Source organism: Mesoplodon mirus (assembly GCF_964341445.2).
Source record: "Mesoplodon mirus genome assembly, chromosome: X".
NCBI classification, from domain to species: Eukaryota; Metazoa; Chordata; class Mammalia; order Artiodactyla; family Ziphiidae; genus Mesoplodon; species Mesoplodon mirus.
This window is the reverse complement of record NC_138981.1, coordinates 112,607,238-112,628,106: the sequence shown is the minus strand read 5'-3', so window position 1 is coordinate 112,628,106 and position 20,869 is coordinate 112,607,238. Positions and strand designations below refer to the sequence as shown.

Sequence of the window (20,869 nt, the reverse complement as noted above, 5' to 3'; positions counted from 1 at the left end):
CAACTGACAAAGGATTAATCTCCAAACTTTACAAGCAGCTCATGCAGCTCAATATCAAAAAGCAAACAACCCAATCCAAAAATGGACAGAAGACCTAAATAGACATTTCTCCAGAGAAGATATACAGATTGCCAACAAACACATGAAAGGATGCTCAACATCACTAATCATTAGAGAAATGCAAATCAATGAGGTATCACTTGACACTGGCCAGAATGGCCATCATCAAAAAATCTACAAACAATAAAAGCTGGAGGGCTTCCCTGGTGGCGCAGTGGTTGGGAGTCCGCCTGCCGATGCAGGGGACACGGGTTCGTGCCCTTGTCCGGGAGGATCCCACATGCTGCGGAGCGGCAGGGCCCGTGAGCCATGGCCGCTGGGCCTGCATGTCCGGAGCCTGTGCTCCGCAATGGGAGAGGCCACAGCAGTGAGAGGCCTGCGTACCGCAAAAAACAAAAAACAAAAATAAATAAATAAATAAATGCTGGAGAGGGTGTGGAGAAAAGGGAACCCTCTTGCACTGCTGGTGGGAATGTAAATTGATACAGCCACCATGGAGAACAGTATGGAGGTTCCTTAAAAAACTAAAAATAGAACTACCATACAACCCAGCAATCCCACTACTGGGCATATACCCTGAGAAAACCATAATTCAAAGAGTCATGTACCACAATATTCATTGCAGCTCTATTTACAATAGCCAGGACACGGGAGCAACCTAAGTGTCCATCAACAGATGAATGGATAAAGAAGATGTGACACATATATACAGTGGAATATTACTCAACCATAAAAAGAAACGAAATTGAGTTATTTGTAGTGAGGTGGATGGACCTAGAGTCTGTCATATAGAGTGAAGTAAATCAGAAAGAGGAAAACAAATACCATATGCTAACACATATATATGGAATCTAAGAAAAAAAAAAGGATCATGAAGAACCTAGGGACAAAATGGGAATAAAGACACAGACCTACTAGAGAATTGACTTGAGGATATGGGGAGGGGGAACGGTAAGCTGTGACAAAGTGAGAGAGTGGCATGGACATATATACACTACAAAACGTAAAATAGATAGCTAGTGGGAAGCAGCCACATAGCACAGGGAGATCAGCTCGGTGCTGTGTGACCATCTAGAGGGGTGGGCTAGGGAGGGTGGGAGGGAGGAAGATGCAAGAGGGAAGAGATATGGGAACATATGTATATGTATAACTGATTCACTTTGTTATAAAGCAGAAACTAACACACCATTGTAAAGCAATTATACTCCAATAAAGATGTTTAAAAAAAATAGATGTGCTTCACTCTGTGTGACAGTCTCTAGGTCTATCCACGTGTCTGCAAATTGCACAATTTTGTTACTTTTTATTCCTGAGTATTATTCCATTGTATATATGTACCTCATCTTCTTTATCCATTCTTCTGTTGATGGACATTTAGGTTGCTCCCATGTAAGTCAGAAAGAGAGAAACAAATACTGTATAATATCGCTTATATGTGGAATCTGGAAAAACGATAGAAATGAACTTATTTGCAGAGCAGAAATAGAGACACAGAAGTAGAGAACTGACGTATGGATACCGGGGGGAATGGGGGGTGGGATGAATTGAGAGAGTGGGATTGACACTACTATGTATAAAATAGATAACTAATGAGAACCTACTGTATAGCACAGGGAACTGTACTCATTGCTCTGTGGTGACCTAAATGGGAAGGAAATCCATAAAAGAGGGGATATATGTATAGGTATGGCTGATTCACTTTGCTGTACAGCAGAAACTAACACAACATTGTAAAACAACTATACTCCAATAAAAATTAATTTAAAAAATAGATGTGCATTTACTACAAATTAAAGAGAAAATATTTTGAAAGGAACTCTTAGAAGTACTGAACTAGAGGTGGAGAGAAAGGAAAAGGTTCAGAGACAATATGAAACTGGGATGGAATGTGCTAGAGAAAGAAAGAGGAAATGTAGCTTCAGATCAACCTTTCCCAGTATCCCAGTGTTGCTGAGGGTTGGCCCTGTTCATCACAACAGGGAAGTCTGACTTCAGAGTAGTAATTGGCTCCTTTGAACCCACAAACTTCACAGTTCAGGATTTGGTAAGAATTTTGTTGGCACAAGATATTCTGGATACTCTTTGTATACTCCACAATTTTAACTTTTCCAGTGGAAGGAGAAAACATTATCCTTGGGAAACAGGCTTAAAGGAAATTGATTTTCATGAGAACAACGTATTGAGCAAACAGGCAGGACCTGACTCCCTAATGGAAGGAAGTTAAGGCAGGATATTAAGTTAGGCAGTTAGAGAAGCAGCTAGACTGAGAATGCTCTTGATGGAGGATTCTGATTCTCTGTCAAAGTGAGTGAAGCAACCAGATCATGGGGTCATGGGCAAGCCCCTCTGTAGAGGAAAAGGACAGTGAGAAGTAAGAAAAATCTCTCTGGACTTCTGTCAAGAATGACCATATTAAAGCTTGCAGATTTGGGCTGGGATGGGAAAAAAGTTATACCAATAAATATTTATTAAGATCCTACTGGGGGCTCATTTCTTACGTTAGATATGTGAAGGAGATCAGAGGAGAACAGTAGAAAAACTACAAGATTGCACCTACTTTTGAGGCACTTACAACTTTGTGAGGGAGACAACACATAAAACACCTGAAGAGTAATTGTACACACAGGTACACATTGTCAAATGAAAATGAGATTGAGCACTTACAGAGTGCTGAGCACCTCACCAATACTTCATATAGATTTTCTCATTCAACTCTAATGAAAACACTATGAGGTAGTTTTATTATTATAATTATTCTCTATTTTGCAGCTGAGAAAATTGAAGCACCAAGAGGTTAAGTTACTTGCCCAGAGTCACACAGAGAGTATGTGGTGGAGCCAGAACACAGACTCAGGTCTATCTGACACAAAAGACCATGCTTTTAACTACTACAGTATACTACTTCCCTGTGATATGATAAAGCCTTTGGTACAGACCAAAGATACCTCATCACTGTGACTATTGCAGCTTCCTAACCACTGTAAATCTGTCATGATCAGTGAAGAAGAGGAGTCTAGGAGCAGAAAGCTTCAAAAAGAAAAAGAAAATGTGAGTGGTGACAGATAGTGCTCTTGAATGCTACAAAATGGGGATTAGAAAGCAGTGAGTAGGAGGGGTACTGAGGTTTTCTCCGTTGTTCGAGTCAAACACCAGGACTGTGAGTGAAAGATGCAAGAAAAGAAATGTTACCACTATTCAAATGCATAACACCATGAGCATATGAGCAGATAAGTATTAGAATGATGGATCTAGATGTTTCAGTTCTTCTGGATATAAGGAAATGGAGCAGGCATAGAAAGTCTAGCAAATGCTATTTCTTGACTCAGAGGACAAGATGAACATGATAAGTCAATTAAAAATATATAACAGGGGGGCTTCCCTGGTGGCGCAGTGGTTGAGAGTCCGCCTGCCGATGCAGAGGATGCAGGTTTGTGCCCCGGTCCGGGAAGATCCCACATGCCGCAGAGCGGCTGGGCCCGTGAGCCATGGCCGCTGAGCCTGTGCATCCAGAGCCTGTGCTCCGCAACGGGAGAGGCCAAAACAGTGAGAGGCCCGCGTACCACAAACAAACAAACAAACAAACAAACAAATATATATATATATCAGGTTAAAAAGTAAACTCCTCATTCAAACTGGGTATTTGGCATTGTGGAGATCAATTTTTTTTCTAGAATGGTTTATTGACAGAATGTTTTCTGAATTCCACCAATTTCGGATTTTTGCTATAAAGTAACAACCATAATGAGAGTCTATGTTGAGGTAAAGGGAAACTTAGGTGTTTATACAGATTATTTAGATTCTCTCAAATTTTTATATGAAATATCTTGACAGTTTGGGACCAAAAATATGAGCCTGTTATTCTTTGCACAACTTACTAGGATAATTGTTGCCATTCTTCACATTTAGGCTAGGTATGTCACACAATGACACATCACATATCATTTGGCCCAAGATATTTCCTGGCCCATTTCATTGTCTGTCGTGTTGACAAATGGAACAGAACAGGGGGAGAGTATTTGGCGCCAAAGAGTATAGTTGAATTAGAAATATCTATCACCAGGTCTCAATAATTCCTATCTCCCAGTCTGTTTCTGGGTCTCAGTAATGTTTGTTTCAGGCATCTCAGCAATGCCTGTCTCCTGGTTTCAATAACGCCTATGTCTAGGTCTCAAGGTGCAAGAACCCAAATAACAAAATCATTCCCCTGGACACCAAGGGGTTTCTTGCATTAATGTACAATTTCTTTAAAAAGTGATCTGTCTATAATGTTCCACAAGTTGTGCCCAAAGGAAAATAAACTTATAATCAAATTTTCCTGCTGCATGGCACAAATTTGAATTATTCAAGAAAGGCACTACTTATACAGAGGGTTGATCCAAAAAAAACCCCAACTTCATCTATTGGCAGAAGAGCTAGTATAGTACTAGTTAAGGATTTCTTCTCTGCTCTGCTTTTTCAAAGACTGTCTCCGGGTAGTTTTCCTGCTCACCAGCCTAGTATCTCTCAGATACCACTTTCAGCAACAGGTTTATATGTATTTAGACAAAAGGATGACCTAAAGAGTGAGGACTAGGCTACCAAGATGATCTTCTGTACCTACCAATTATCCCTGACATCATTAAACAACTGCCCCTGATATCAGTATAACTTTGGGGGGAATAAAGAGCTAGGGGCACATTTGTATGTCATGTGTTTGTTGCTTACTTTTTAAAAAATGGATAGAGTTGGGGGTCTGAATTAAGGGAGAGCACTGGGTTTCTAACTGTTTTAGAATGTACGACATGATGAGTTAATATATGTATACATTATGAAATGATTACCACAATCAAGATAGTTAACACATCCATCACCTCATGTAGTTACCTTCTTTTTTTGTGATGAGAGCACCTAAAATCTACGCTCTTAGAGAATTCAAGTATACAATGCAGTATTATTAACTATAGTCACCATGCTGTACATTATTCATCTTATAACTGAAAGTTTGTACCCTTTGACCAACATCTTCCCATTTTCCCCACCCCACACACCCAGCCCCTGGTAACCACGTCTCCAGTCTCTGGTCTATCAGCTCATCTTTTTTAGATTCCACATGTAAGTGAGATCATACAGCATCTATCTTTCTCTGTCTGACTTATTTCACTTAGCATAATGTCCTCTAGGTTCATCTATGTTGTTGCAAATGACAGGAGTCATTCCCCTCAAACTAAATTACCTACTTGGTCCTCCCATCTCAGGAAAAGAGATGATCATCTATGCAGTTGCTTAAACCAAAAGCCTGGGATTCATCCTTAATTCCTTCCTGTTCTTCATGCCCTCTTCTAATGCAATTCATCTGCAATCTATGTCATTTCATTAAAGTAAACTTTTATTAAAGTATAATATGCATACAGAAAAGTACGAAAATATATATCAATTCTACTATGTAAAAAGCCTTAAAATTAATCCACCTTATCCATCCCAACTTGATCCTACCATTTCTTACCTGTATTAATATATTAGCTTCCTCACCAGTTTTCTCACCTTCCCTTTTAGCCCTTTACCATCCATTCTCCACATAGAAGCTTGAGGGATCTTTTCAAATTGTAAATCAGATATGCATTCTACAAATTCACCTCCTATCACTCTTTCCTCACCTGCCTTACCTGTTGCCCTCCAGCCACAGTTGTTTTTTGTTGTTTGCTTGTATATTTTATTCTTCCAGTATTCAAGTGTTTATCTCACTCAGGGCCTTTGCACACGTTGCCTCTCTACCTGTAATACCTCCCCTCTGACTGTTCTCATAGCTGGCTACTCCATATTTATCAGATCTCAGCTTAAATATGACTTCTTCTTCAGAGAGATCTTCCCTGACCATTTTGCCAAAACAAGGTCACCTCTCCCCATATTGTTTTTTATATTAAGACCCTGTATTTTATATTAATACCCACATAGAATTGATCACAATACCAGTTTTACAGTTATTTTTGAGACCACTTCCACTAGTAGAATGTAAGCTCTGGAAACACTGAGACCATGACTTTCCTGTTCATAATTTTATCTCCAATGCCTACCTAGCCCAATATATGACACATAGTAGGTGTCCAAAACTATGTGGTGAGTGAATAGATGACTGAATGAAAGAATGAGTAGAATTCTGAGCTGAAACCTCTCTTCTGCGATGTCATTACTCTGTCTTCACTGCAAGAAAAGAGAGCATGGGCAAAGATTTAGGGAAGCTGGTGTGCCTTTGAATTTGGAGGCACCAAGGAGCACACCTGTAAACCAAAAAGGGAAAATCAAGTTTATTCATTGTTAATTAATGAGACTTGGGACTGAATGATAAAAATCTAATGATGTTAATTTTGGTTCTGAGTGCTGGCTGCCGTCTCTGAAGACAAGGTAAAATGGTAAGTAATAGGACACTGCAGCTTAATCCCACAATTAGGAAGCAGCTATCACCCCCAGGGACAACTCTAGTTACTGACTGATTTTCCTTACACACTGTAATTACATTCAGTACCACCTTAGGCTCCCTAAATGTCCTAGATACCCCCATTATAGGTGGGCCTTCCTTTACACAAGCCCTGTGTATTAACAATCCATATCGGTACAAAGGATAAATTATGGAGAAATTCTTTCATGTCACAGAAGCATTCTTAACAAGAGTCCTTTGAATAGCCAGTTCTCTGAGTGGATTTAAAATAGGACTTCATTTACAAAACTATGACTTAACTGTAATCTTTTAGGGACACATTGTCATTACCCCAAGCAAAGCAGCAAAGATGGCTTTTATTCCCTGGCCTCAGATTGAGCCTTCAGCCTAGAATGCCAACTGAACCAAGCCGCTAACTGTGGCCTCACACTTACCCCTAATTTAGGCCACAGCACAGATTGATTGTTAATCCTATCACACAGCTCAGGCACTAAGACCAGACAACCATGTCACAAATCTGGGTCTTTGAGCTGGGGGGGTGGGGTGTGCTTGCGGGGATGGAGGAACTGCATCCATGACTCACTGCTAACCCATCCCTGCTGCTGGAAAAAAAAAATAACTCTAAATGCACATCCTACTGCTTGTGAGTCAGGAATGTCATTTTCATTTATGAAGGATGGAACATAATTTTCCTCTAACATTTCAAGTGAATAACTTTACATACATTTTCCCCCCAATTTCCATAGGAATTTGATGCCATGGAAGCAATCAGCTCCATGTCCCCAGAGCCTGGCAGAAACTCTTATTTTTCTTACAGATACTTTAAGATCAGTAGTTCTGAATTCCCCTCCTCCCTCCAGTTACGTTCCTGGGGAAACCCACCCTGACTTAGGGGTTTGGGGGGAGATAGGGTTGTGTGAATTCTAATGCTATTTTATCATTTTGGACTCACATTTCCATTGAGTCTTAAAAGCTGAGTTTCAGAAGTTCAGAGAAGCTTCCGCGCCATGTCCCCATTAAGAGGTGTTTGCCTCCCACTGTGAGAATCCCAAAGGTAGATTCATCACAGGTTATGTCAAAAAAAGAGTGGAAAACAGCAAAGGAGACACCCTCTCTGTTAACTCTCCAAGGCATAGCTTCTGATTTCACTATAACTATTAGGTAAATACACCTAGTAGAACAAAACAGAAAATTTATTCCAGAGGAGAAAAGACCGGGTCTTTGAGTTTTATAATATATGGCATATCTGGTTCTGTTGCCCCCCTCCAGTAGCATGGATCTTTTTCTAACTGGCTATATTTCTCTCCTTTCCTCAGGTCTAATGCATGAATGTCACAGATATGGGTAATCTGACCATTCTCAATGAATTTCTCCTCCTGGGATTTGGGAGTCTCCATGGGTTACAGTTTTTTCTTTTGGGGATATTTCTGGGAATCTATGTAGTGACCTTGCTGGGGAACATTCTTATCCTTATAGTCATTTCCCTTGACTGCAGTATCCAAACCCCCACGTACTTCTTTCTGTCCAATTTCTCCTTTGAGATCTGGTACACTACCTCCATTGGCCCTAAGATGCTGCAGACCCTTCTCTCAGGTTCCCAGGTGATTTCTTTTGTAGGATGTGTGGTCCAGTTTTACTTCTTCGGTTCCATGGCAGTAGTTGAGCACTTTCTTCTGGCAGCCATGTCTTATGACTGCTACTTTGCTATCTACAGCCCCCTCCAGTACCCATCCCTCATGAACCTCCACACATGTACCCTGCTTGCAGGTGGATCTTGGCTGGGTGAGTTCCTAACCCCTGTGGTCACTGTTACCATGACTTTCTAGCTGCCCTGCTGTCCAACCGATAAGTTTGACCATTTCTTCTGTGACCTGACCCCTGTGCTGTAGCTGGTCTGTTCTGATACTGAGACAGTGGAGGAAACCACTTTCCTACTGGCCTCCTTTGTCACTATGGTGCCCTTCCCACTCACTGTAGCCTCCTATATCCACATTGTTGCTGCTGTCCTCAGGATTCCATCAGCTGCAGGAAAGCAATGGGCCTTCTCCACCTGCTCTTCCCACCTCACAGTGGTCACTCTGTACTATGGAACACTGGGAACAGTGTATGCCATTCCCACAGCAACCCAGGCTGTTGCCCTGAACAAGATCTTCTCCCCGTTCTATACCGTGGTCACTCCCATGGTCAACCCCATCGTGTATAGCTTGAGAAACAAGGATGTTAAAAAGGCAGTGAGGAGGCTTATGAGTCAGTGTATGTATGCTAAAAGGACCTAATGGCCCTCGCCATCCATAGGGAGTCTTTTTTCTCAGAGCAGCCTGGGCTTCTGTGAACGAAGCCAAGCACTAGGCTTTGTACTTGGGGGCTCAGACCACTGCTGCTCCTTCCTTCCAGAGAAATAGCCAACAGAGCAGGGACCATCCCTGAGGTCCTATAGCCTAAAGCCCTTGAGAATACCAGGTGAATCCTTGCATGGTAAAATTAAGTTTGCCAGACAAGTGACTCCCTCGGGCTATTCTACCAGGCCTTTTAGGGGAAAATTCAAAAGACCCAAATTTGTTTGACACAAAAGTCTATCTCTCTGTCTTTGTCTCTTTCTCTGTCTCTCTCTTTCTGTATGTGTGTTATAGAAATACCTGTTGGTGTTAAGGTTTTTGGTTTCATTATGTGCACGTGCCCAATGTGCCCATGTGTACACACACACACACACACCTACATACACACGTAGTCACCATACCCTTCCCATACAAACTTAGCAGCCCTTCCCTGTGCCTCTCCTCAGGGTTCATGCACATTCACCTCACCTTCTGTGGTTTCTTAGATCATCTGCCTCTCCACTGATCAGAACAATCTCTAAAATCCTAGAGAAGCTATTGACTGTTCTACTCACTTGAAAAGGTAGTTAATCAAGACCCTTGAAGACTGGAATAACATCATCCTTATTACTCTTTTTTTTTTTTTTTTTTTTTTTTTTTTGCGGTATGCGGGCCTCTCACTGTTGTGGCCTCTCCCGTTGCGGAACACAGGCTCCAGACGCGCAGGCTCAGTGGCCATGGCTCACGGGCCCAGCCGCTCCGCGGCACGTGGGATCTTCCTGGACCGGGTCACGAACCCGTGTCCCCTGCATCGGCAGGCGGACTCTCAACCACTGCGCCACCAGGGAAGCCCCATCCTTATTACTCTTAATGTCCCCTAGCATGGTGCTCTGCACAGATGCAAAATAATTATTTGTTGATTGAATGAGCCAATGACTTACCAAAGCAATGGAGGTTTGGTGGATGAAGAGAGTAAAATAAGTCACTTTTTTTCTGCCTACACTGGCCTCTCCTCCCAAGTTTCCTCCTCGTGGTCATAGACACCCCCATCTCCCTCCACAGGCAGCTCTCACTGAGCGCCACAACCTTGCTCCTTGCCGTGTCCCCTCATCCACCCTCCCCACAGTGGCAGATGTATCTTCCTGAAACCCAAAACTGACCCGACTATTTCCCTGTTTATCACTCTCCGTGGTTCTCCAGTGCCCCTGGGATGGAATCAGAGATCCTCAGCCTGACTTGTGGCCACCTCTTGACCTCACCCCTCACCAATCTCCTTCTCCCCCTTTGTGCTCTAGCCACACCAAACTTCTCAAATAGAGTTGGAAACTCCTTAAAGGGAAGATCATATGCTCACCATGTCTCTTCCACAGTATCTAGAGCCAGAGTGGGACAAAAAGTAGTTGCTCAAATAAGACGTCTTCAATCGAACTGTAATGGGACTCTCACCTTCCTTTCCTCTTTGTTTCCATTTATTGGCTTCTGGCCTATGAAGCAGCTTTGGCTTGAGGAAAAGGTAATCTTGAGTGACTGTCAGTGATGTGTGTGTGTGTGTGTGTGTGTGTGTGTTTTACCTCATTTCACCTGCCTACCCTCCAGCTGGGCACCACCAGGAGCACAGATAGACTCCCTCCCCCCAAGAAACCTCCTCCTACAATATGAGTCAAAGAATGCCAAGCAGTTTGGGAAACACTTTCCCAGCTGGTTCCTCCTACTCCCTTCCTGATCACCCACAGAGTTCCCTCTTGTATAGGGTCTAATTGTCTCTAATCTAGCTTTAACTTCTTGTAATTACCCTCAATTAGGAAATAGAGCCTGCAGAACACACTCCGTGTGGTTAAGACATGAATCCAGTGCAGAAGTGTAATTACTTTTCAGTCTCTCAGGGGTTCTGCGTAGCCTTCTGTGCAGGTGCACAGAGTAGAAATGCTTCATCTGCTCTATCCATACATGTTTTTCTCTTTTTCTTGAACCCAGGTTTTTGATATAGGTTGAGGGTTTTGTTTAGTGCATTGGCCATTGGGAATTTTTTTTTAATTTACTGGTGATAGGTCAACTGAGCTTAGAAACCTTCAACTACTTCCCATTGCCCTTAATAAAGTCCAAATGCCCCATGGAAGTAACCAACATTACCTGTCAACATCAAAGGACACCTGTAGCCCATCTAGAGCCTGTTCATGGCCAAAAAATGATATACCACTTGTCTCAATCTCCAGTCTCATCTTTTGTTGCTTGTTTGCTCTCTGAACTCCTTTCCTTCCTGGATGTCTCTAAGTTCTTCAAACCTGTTTGCCTCCTCATAACTTTCACACATGCTGTTCTTTCTCCCCTTCCTTACTCCACTTTTCACCTGGCTCACTCTTTGGGTTCCATCCAGTCTCTTTATCATATGCTCTTAGAGCACCCTAGCTTTTTCACTTTTTCATTATAAATTTCTCACAACTGCATTTGAATATTCTGCATGATATAATATAGGTACAGATATATATCCTCTACCTGGATTATAAACTTCACAAAGGCAGGATCTGTGTCTGTCTTGTTTGAACACTACATCCCTAGTACCCACAGAGCTTAACAAGGAATAATTGTTCAATAAATACTTGTTAATAAAAGAATACAAAAGAGCCATCTAAAGTTATTTCATTTATTTGATAAAGCATTATGTTGCTTTCACTCAATATACAGTTATTTAATCTTTTTGTGGCCCAGTTAGTTTCACTCTGTTCCCAAGACCACAGTGTACCTCCCTATTCCCTGCCAGTCATCACACAAATGTGTATAATTCCCCCGAGGGAACTGGAGGAGGGTGTATGGCTCAGGACAGCTCATCCCTACTGGTGAGAAATATGTCAAAGTGCATGTCCTGCTCTCAGTGGTAGTACAGCTTCCCTACTGAACACAAAAGGCAACATTTTTTTTATTATGGTGCTTTTGTTGATACACTGCTTCCGCAGTGTGAATAGTCTTTCTCTATTCAGTGAAACATTATGTTAATGATTGGACAGAGTAATTAATAGCAGATCAGATTACATTTTCATGTCTCTGTACAAGCCAAAGAGAAATTATCCTCATTAACCTGATCGGTACAAACTGTCATACTAGATTAGAAGAGATCCAGCTTCAGTTTATACCTTAACCCTCACTGTTTTGGCCAGATGGCTTGCTGGTACCTCAGTGGCTGCTCAGGAAAGAGGGAGAAGGAATCTGGAATGGGCAAGTCAGGGGCAAGAAGAAACAATATGGGCTTCAGTCTTGCCCTAAAGGAAGCTTGCCAACAGCACCTGCCTCAACACTAGGAACCCATCCACATTAGCTTTTCTATACAAGGGGGTTAGGCTAGGATGTGGGGAAGGCTGCATGACTCTCATGGCAATGGCACTAATTGCGAAAGGTTATAATTGTGTTCCAGAGCATTATATTTGGAAGTAGAACTCCAGAGAAAGGACCTAGAGATGGATTTCAGTACCTTAAGAGTAGAGGACTGCCAAGAGATAGACAAGTATCAAGAACCCAGGCAAATGAACTGGGGTTCAGAGTGGGATTGAAAGGTTGAGAATAGAGGCAAACAATATCTAGGGCATTCCACTGTTTCTAAACTTTAACCCATTATCTGTTTCTTCAGTTTCTCAAGCTCTATAGATTCTTCAAGTTTAACTTCTATGTCCAACTTCATCTGTAGTGCAAGATCATTCGCAGCATAAACATGAATGAAGACACAAGCGAAATGTGGGGACATGATGTCTGGTATCACTACTCTTCTAGTTGGTCAAGATTAGGGTTTAATAGAAAATAAGAACAGACCAATCACAAGTAATGAAATTGAAACTGTGATTAAAAATCTTCCAACAAACAAAAGTCCAGGACCAGATGGCTTCACAGACAAATTCTATCAAACGTTTAGAGAAGAGCTAACTCCTATCCTTCTCAAACTCTTCCAAAAAATTACAGAGGGAGGAACACTTCCAAACTCATTCTACGAGGCCACCATCACTCTGATACAAAAACCAGACAAAGATATCACACACAAAAAAGAAAATTACAGGCCAATATCACTGATGAACATAGATGCAAAAATCCTCAACAAAATACTAGTAAATTGAATCCAACAACACATGAAAAGGATCATACACCATGGTCAAGTAGGATTTATCCCAGGGATGCAAGGATTCTTCAATATATGCAAATCAATCAATGTGGCACACCATATTAACAAATTGAAGAATAAAAATACCATATGATCATCTCAATAGATAAGTTGAATTCTTTAACTATTATTCTTAAAGTTATGAGCCATTAAATGTTGTCCAGGCTCATGGGTCAAATCAGAGATGGCCAGGACCTAAAGATCAGATAGGCCATCAGGGATTACATTAGCTCTAAAAATGGCCTAAGTATTATGAAACAAATTTAAGGAGGTGACCAAAATGTCAGGGAGACCTGGAAGTGGCAATAGTAGAGGTCAACACAAGAAATACGCAGAAGGGGGCTTCCCTGGTGGCGCAGTGGTTGAGAGTCCGCCTGACGATGCAGGGGACATGGGTTCGTGCCCCGGTCCAGGAAGATCCCACGTGCCGCGGAGCGGCTGGGCCCGTGAGCCATGGCTGCTGAGCCTGCGCATCCGGAGCCTGTGCTTCGCAACGGGAGAGGCCACAACAATGAGAGGCCCACATACCACAAAAAAAAAAAAAGAAAAAAAGAAATATGCAGAAGGAATCCAGGAGTCCCAAGAGCAGATATAAGTGTAGTATTAAAGCAAGAATTAGAAAGGCCTGAAGAGAGGCAAATCAGTACCCTACTCTTAGGGGAAATGTATTATCAATTGGGGAACCAAACAAGAGATTTGGATTCTAGAGGAAGTTATAGGAAATTAAGCAAGACCCCAATAAATGTATGGGGTGAAAAAGTCAGAGTAAGACTGAATTTCTAATATTTCCCCTGTGCAAAACTAAAATTGTCCCAAGAGCCTAGGACAGAGCTAAACTCACAGGGATTTTCAAATGCTCTTAGGCACAACCAAAATTGTAAAACTTGTCAACCACAGCACTGTTGTGGTGAAGAAGCCAGTCACATAATTCTAGTAGTACTTTAGAATGACTATCCTATTAGCCTGACTGCCTGCCTTTGAGAATTGAATTCTACATGGACAGTATAATCATTCTGAGCAGAATAGCATCATCATTGGCAGAATAGTTATCCTCATGTTTAGTTGGATCCTGTACCCTTTTGGGGTCTCTGGCATGCTGAATTTGCCTCTGAGGTTTCTAGCACTTTTACTCCTTGGATATACTAGAAAAGCCATCCTCCACCCCGGTTACTATTCTGCTTGAGAACACCTTGCTTTGTCCAACTTCCCTTGAAAGTTCAAAACAAATGTCAAGTCCTTCCTGTTTTCATTCATCACTCAAAATGCACTGATATCTTTTCAGAAACTTCCTTGTGTTTAGTGTTTCTTCCAGAACAAGTTAGCTTCTTCATCCAAATTGGATTCCCAGCCATCATTCTTATAATTGCAAGGCATTAAGACATTTAACAAAGCAAATCTTTGACCTTTTCAATATTTCCATTGGGGTCATTTCGATGACTAGATGATCAATTCGTACATCAGCATGGACATCTTTCCTGAACCAATTCTTGCTCTTGATTCTATTCATCCCTCATAAGTATCTCTTAACACATAAAGTATCTTACTTGCAAATTCATTTCACACAGTATCAATATTGATCCTTTGCTCTACACAATAGCCAACTCATTTTTTTCAGTGACATGAAAATAGCATGCATTTCACCACCAGTGCTAGCTAGTGCAAGACTGATTGGCTGATGTTGACAATTTTGTTCCTGAAAGTTAAAACATTGTTCCCGTTTGGCCTTGGTCACAGTTTCAAACCTTGAGTAACAACTTCCCGTTGGATTGTATAGAGGTAGACTCAAGGATGATTATTTTAGAAATTAGGACACTTATGTTGTCCTTTCTCTTTCATATATTTTGTAATCATCATCCCAGCCAGAACTAGCTGAAGGTCATTGCTCCATGGACTTGAAGGTAGGTAAGTAGGGCTTACTAGGGTCCCTGAGTTTCAGCTTAGTTACTGACATGTACCTTTTATAGCACCCTAGAATATTGGTCTTATCCTATCTCTTGAGGAACTACAGTATATGGTAGTGGTTAAGATAGCAGGCCGTGGAGTTAGAACTGGGTTTGAAACCTAATTTCACCATTCTCTACCTTGGTTAAGTGAATCCCTTTCAACGAATTGCAGTTTCCTCATTTATACAATGAAAATAATGTCTACCTGCAAAGTTCACAAGGCTTAAATGAAATAATATATGTAAAACACTTAGCTTGATACCTAGCACATACTGAGCTCTCTTGGTGGGAAGACCAGTCTGACCTAGTGAAAAGTCAGAATATCTTGCAAGGCTATAAAGCAATGCCTCCACTAATATTGACTCTTCTTGTTCAGAAACTTGCTTCACAGAGTAATGTCAGAAACATATTCCATTCCAGCCATGCTCCAAGGGGAGGCTGTAACTCTCTCAGGCTTGTGGGATATATTTCTGTTGCCTTGGGACATGACCCCTCACCAGTTATTCTTGAGCTAAAGACACTGCAGACCTTTAACTTCCCCACTAAAATGGTCTTGGCTCTCTCTTTTCTTCATCTGCCACTACCACTAGCTAAGGACTGAGAGCTTCCATTAATTCTCTCTGTCTCTGTATACCAGGCTGACTTTATTCAAATGAACTTCCTTCTCAATGGATTGATTAACTGAGGTCTTGTTGTTTGTTATTGTTACTTCCAAATATACACAGTGAATTGTATTACCAAGTAGCTGGCTTAATGGGATCCATATTAATAAATAGATAAATATAGTCAGGTTTCATGTGAAAATGAAACTTGCATTACCCATGTGATTCTGTTTAAGGTACTAATTTACCACCAACCCTCTCCTTTCTTTTTGTAGCTGGTGAAATAGTAAACTCCGAACCTAGTTTATAAATAAGACAGTCCCATATTATGAATTAGTGACATCCAAATTAATGAGATTTACTTTATCTATATTAACCCTAACTACAATGATATATCACTTATCTGAAGGTTCCCTTCCTAGAAACCATAATTGTCTAGTACTCTCAGAGCTAAAGTCTAAAAATTAACCTTTAAAAACTTTAGAGCAGCCAAAAGAGATAATATAAAATCTATACATCAAAAGTCATGCAGAAAAAAAAAGTCATGCAAAGTACTTAAAGAAAAACTCATAAGGCTTTCAGTCTTACTTTATACACACTTATAACTCAGCATGGTTTCTGAGCCTAGGATAGAACAGAAGATGTCAAAGGGCTACTGGAGGCATAAACAATTTAATCAGCAAGCAAAAACTTTAGAAAGAAGACAGGATGCTTCTTAAAAAATAGACAGGGCCTCCCTGGTGGCGCAGTGGTTGAGAGTCCGCCTGCCGATGCAGGGGATACGGGTTCGTGCCCCGGTCTGGGGGGATCCCATATGCCGCGGAGCGGCTGGGCCCGTGAGCCACGGCCGCTGAGCCTGCGCGTCCGGAGCCTGTGCTCCGCAACGGGAGAGGCCACAACAGTGAGAGGCCCGCATACCGCAAAAAGAAAAAAAAAAAAATAGACAGCCTGGGGCCATTTATTGGATGATTAAACAGTCTGACACACTAAGGACACACCTTACATCCCAGCCCAACTCAATGATTAGTGTCCATAAAATGACCTGGAATCAACCTGAAAAGGGCAAATTGTGTCAGGTTCACTTGGCATGAAAAAACAAGGATGGGCAAAATAGGTGAAGGGGATTAAGAGATACAAACTTCAGCTTTAAAATAAACATGTCTTGGGGATGTAATGTACACGTAGAGAAGAGTCAGTTATGTATATATATATATATATATATATATATATATATATATATATATATATATATTCTTTTGCGGTACGTGGGCCTCTCACTGCTGTGGCCTCTCCCATTGCGGAGCACAGGCTCCGGACGCGCAGGCTCAGCGGCCATGACTCACGGGCCCAACCGCTCCGCGGCATGTGGGATCTTCCCGGACCGGGGCACGAACCTGCATCCCCTGCTTCGTCAGGCAGACTCTCAACCACTGCACCACCAGGGAAGCCCAAGAGTCAGTAATATTATAACAACTTTGTATGGTGATGGATGGTAACTGGTCTCATTGAGGTGATCATTTCATAATGTATAAAAATATCAAATCACTATGCTGTACAGCTGAAACTAATATAATATTATATGTTAATTGTAAATCAATTTTAAAATAGACACATCCATTTGAAACAATTATAATGAAAAGGACATGGCCACTGCAAGTACACTTCTATTATGTGAGACATGCACTTGCAAACATTTCCTTGCCAACCAATGCCAAATAGATCAGGTGTTAAGGTATCTGCCAACCAAGGCATGTCACACTAGGTTCTGCCAGCCTGGCTTCAATGAACAGATAAGCATTTGTAATAAGCCCATTATTTATATGTAAATAAAGCAGATGCTGGTGAAATGTTCATGAAACCTTTTCTCTCCCCTCCCTAAGGTGTCACACATGTGAATATTACCAGAGTAGGTGGTGTCTCAGTTATTTACAACTTTGAGTTAATGAGGTGGCTGTTTTGCTGCATCTGTGTGTGGTGGTGGTGGGGGGTGGGATTCTCCAGGGATAAGTCCTGGAGCTCCAGAGAGTTTATTAGACAAGAAGGATACTTGGGGCTGGCCATTTTGCCATACCACCTTCCAGAAGAAATATGTTCCAGCAAGAAAGGAAGATATTGGTAAGGAAAAGTTATTTTTCCAGGTTTCTAATGAAATCAGGGAATTTCCTCTCACCTTCTTACCAATAATAAGCATGCTTTCTTGGGGGAGAGAAGTGCAAAATAATGGCCTCCCAAGGAGCTGTTACGCACTTGCTTCTAATAACTCCCTGTGAGCCCATCTCCCAGTGAAGTTCTTTGTAGTTAAAATGCCTTTTTTAACTGAGTCATGTGCGACCAATTAAAACCACCAACTCTGCAGTGAATGCTGTACTAACTCCTTAATCCTAAAAATTAGTGTGCAAATGAAGGAAGGAAAATGACGAAAGAAGCAGGCTATTGGCTATAAGAAACGGAGCCACTTACAAACCTAGCTACAGGGAGTGCATATGTTGCTTATAAGTAAATGCACTGTGTGTGTATCTACACAGTATGATTTATGTGCATCTTGTATGGAGACACATATGAAAGATAGTGTGTGTGTATATATTCATACCCATATATATCTGTGCACATGTATGGGTGATATGAGTGTCTATGTAAACAGAATGTTTACACTGGGGCTGTTTAGTGGAGGGAAAAAGAGTTCAACACACTTTAACATAGCTCCTAACAACACCCTATGTTTTAGGCCAGCCCCCAATAACGAGTACCCATAAAGATGGCTTGGGATCATCCAGAAAATGTTGTATCAGGTTCATTTTGGTATAATAAGACAGAAAGCTATCTGTTTGAGACAAATTAAAAAGACTTTGCGGGCTTCCCTGGTGGTGCAGTGGTTGAGAGTCCACCTGCCGATTCGGGGACACGGGTTCGTGCCCCGGTCCGGGAAGATCCCACATGCCGCGGAGCGTCTGGGCCTGTGAGCCAAGGCTGCTGGGCCTGCGTGTTCGGAGCCTGTGCTCCGCAACGGGAGAGGCCACAACAGTGAGAGGCCCGCGTACTGCAAAAAAAAAAAAAAAAAAAAAAAAAAAAAAGACTTTGTTATTTCAAGTTATGCTTCTATTATTTGGGACCTGCATGTATAAAGAGCTTCCTTCCCAGCCAGTTGCAGACATATCAGCTGTTACAGTATATGCCAACCAAAGCAGGTCACACTAGGTTCTGTCACTGGGGGTATGGGTCTGTGTGTCAACATTTTGTGTCTGTGGTGTGTGCATGTGTGTGTGTGTGCACTTGCTCAAGTTGGGGTGTGTTTATGCATGGAGAAATGGGCAGATGTGAGGGGATGTACATTTTTAAAATGAATTCAATCTGATGCGAACACTCGGTTTCTGCTCAGCATCTTGCCTTGACTATCATTGTTCCTAGTTTCCCTTTCTGGTACCCTATTTTGCCTTTTTCAATAGAGATCCCATGGATCAAATTTGGCTCAGTTAGAGACTGCTCGGATTATCTGACCCTGCCCAGCAACCCCATTGCCCCATCCTGTAGCCTCAACTGCATCCTCTTGCCAAAGCTGCACCTGTTCTTTGGTCCATTCTGGCCAGAGCTACTTCCTTGAAACTGACCTAATGACCCAGCTTAGGCTAAGTTAAGCACCAGTCCTGGCAGAACTAGGGGCAGAGTAAGGTGACAAGGTTGGACTGCAGGGCTCTGCGTGGTGTGAACCAGGCTCCCTTGGGGACAGTAGGAACCTGGATGCATGAGACGCTGTCTGATGTGGGGAGTACTGATTTGGGGTGGGGGAAGCACACCAGAAGCTCTCAGGATCCTTGATCCAAAGAGAAAACCAAGTGGAGAAGGGAAACGAGAACCAAGTGTGGAGGGTTGATGGAGGCTCATCAGTAAGAGGAAGGAAGAGGAGAGAAGAGTAAAAGAAAATATGGAGTGTCCTGGACTACCATTCCAAAGAGAGTCAAGAAGTCCCAATGCTGTCCCTAGGAACACAACAGACAACGCTTTATTGAGAGATTACTATATGTCAAGCACTTGCCAGGCACTGGGTGTACCTCAGTAAATAAGACATAGTCCCTTCCTTCAAGGAGCTTGCTGCATATGTGAGGAGATCAAGAAGCAAGTTGTTTTTCATATTTCTGTGTGAGAAGTTCCACAATAGATGTAAGAAAAGACTTCCTGTAAAAATGGAGTTAGGCAGGTGAAGAGTGGGGAGGGGAATGAACATTTAAAGGCCACGTTTTGACTTCAGGATAAAGTCCAAATTCCTTGGCTTGGAATAGAAGGCCCTTCATGAATTGGCTCCAGCTTCTCAGTTCTCAGTTGTCACCACCATTGCCCACACACTCTAGATCCCGTCATGTTGGATTTCCTGCAGTAGTTTGGACAGGCACACTGTCTTTCACTTCCAAACCATTGCAGATGATGATCACTTTACATGGAATGGCTTCCCCAGGCCCCACCCATGCAATCTACTTATTTGATTCAACTCAGATAACACCTCTGCTGGGAAGTCTTCCCTTAACCTAGCCAACCTCCTGCCTCGGATTGGTTTGCATGCCTGTATTAGTTTACTAGGGCTGCCATAACAAAGTACCATAAATTGAGTGTACTAAACAACCGAAACTTTTTCTCACAGTTCTGGAAGCCAGAAATTCAAGATCAAGGCAACATTGATTCCTTCTGAGGGCAGTGAGGAAGAATCTGTCCCATGTCTCTCTCCTAGCTTCTGGTTGTTTGCTGGCAATCTTTGGTGCTTCTTGCCTTATGGAAATATCATTCCCATCTCTGCCTTCATCTTCATGTGGTGTTCTCCCTGTGTGTGTGTCTTTCTGTCTAACTTTCCCCTTTTTATAAGACACCAGTCCTATTGGATTAGGGCCCACCTGAATGACATCATTTTAACTTGATTACCTCTGTAAAGACCCTATCTCCAAATAAGGTCACATTCTGAGATACTGGGCATTAGGATTCCAACATATCTTTCTTTGGGGGACAAAATTCAACCCATAACAATGAATCTCCCTCCCCAGCACTGACATAAGACCCTACACTTATCATAGGATTAATCAACCTAATTATAATTTTCTGTTTACTTGTCTCTCACCAAACTGTGAGCTGCATGAGAGCAGGGAGCATGCTTCATTCATTGTTGTAACCCTAGTATTTCAATACTTAAAACAAAACCAAGCACATAGTAAGTATTCAGTACATATTTGTCACAGTATAAGTGTCACTCCTTTGATCAGAGGCCAATCCCTTCACATATGCACTGGACCTTGGACCTTCCAGCCTTTTCAGGGACCATAAAATACTATATCCCTCTGGTCTCCTGCATCTTCAACTTCTCCCTTCCTAATAAATTCTTCTTCCTAGTAGTATTAAAATATTTTCTATTACTTCAC

General features: G+C 41.9%; 1 protein-coding gene across 1 annotated transcript; it reads left to right on the top strand.

Annotated features, from left to right (window-relative positions):
- Positions 1-7,812: 7,812 nt before the first annotated feature.
- LOC309796285 (olfactory receptor 6N1-like) lies at positions 7,813-8,748 on the top strand (the record flags this gene model as incomplete). The annotated part of the gene is given in 3 exon segments (XM_082609328.1): positions 7,813-8,295; positions 8,299-8,358; positions 8,362-8,748. Coding segments are annotated over 3 exon segments (930 nt in total).
- Positions 8,749-20,869: the final 12,121 nt, after the last annotated feature.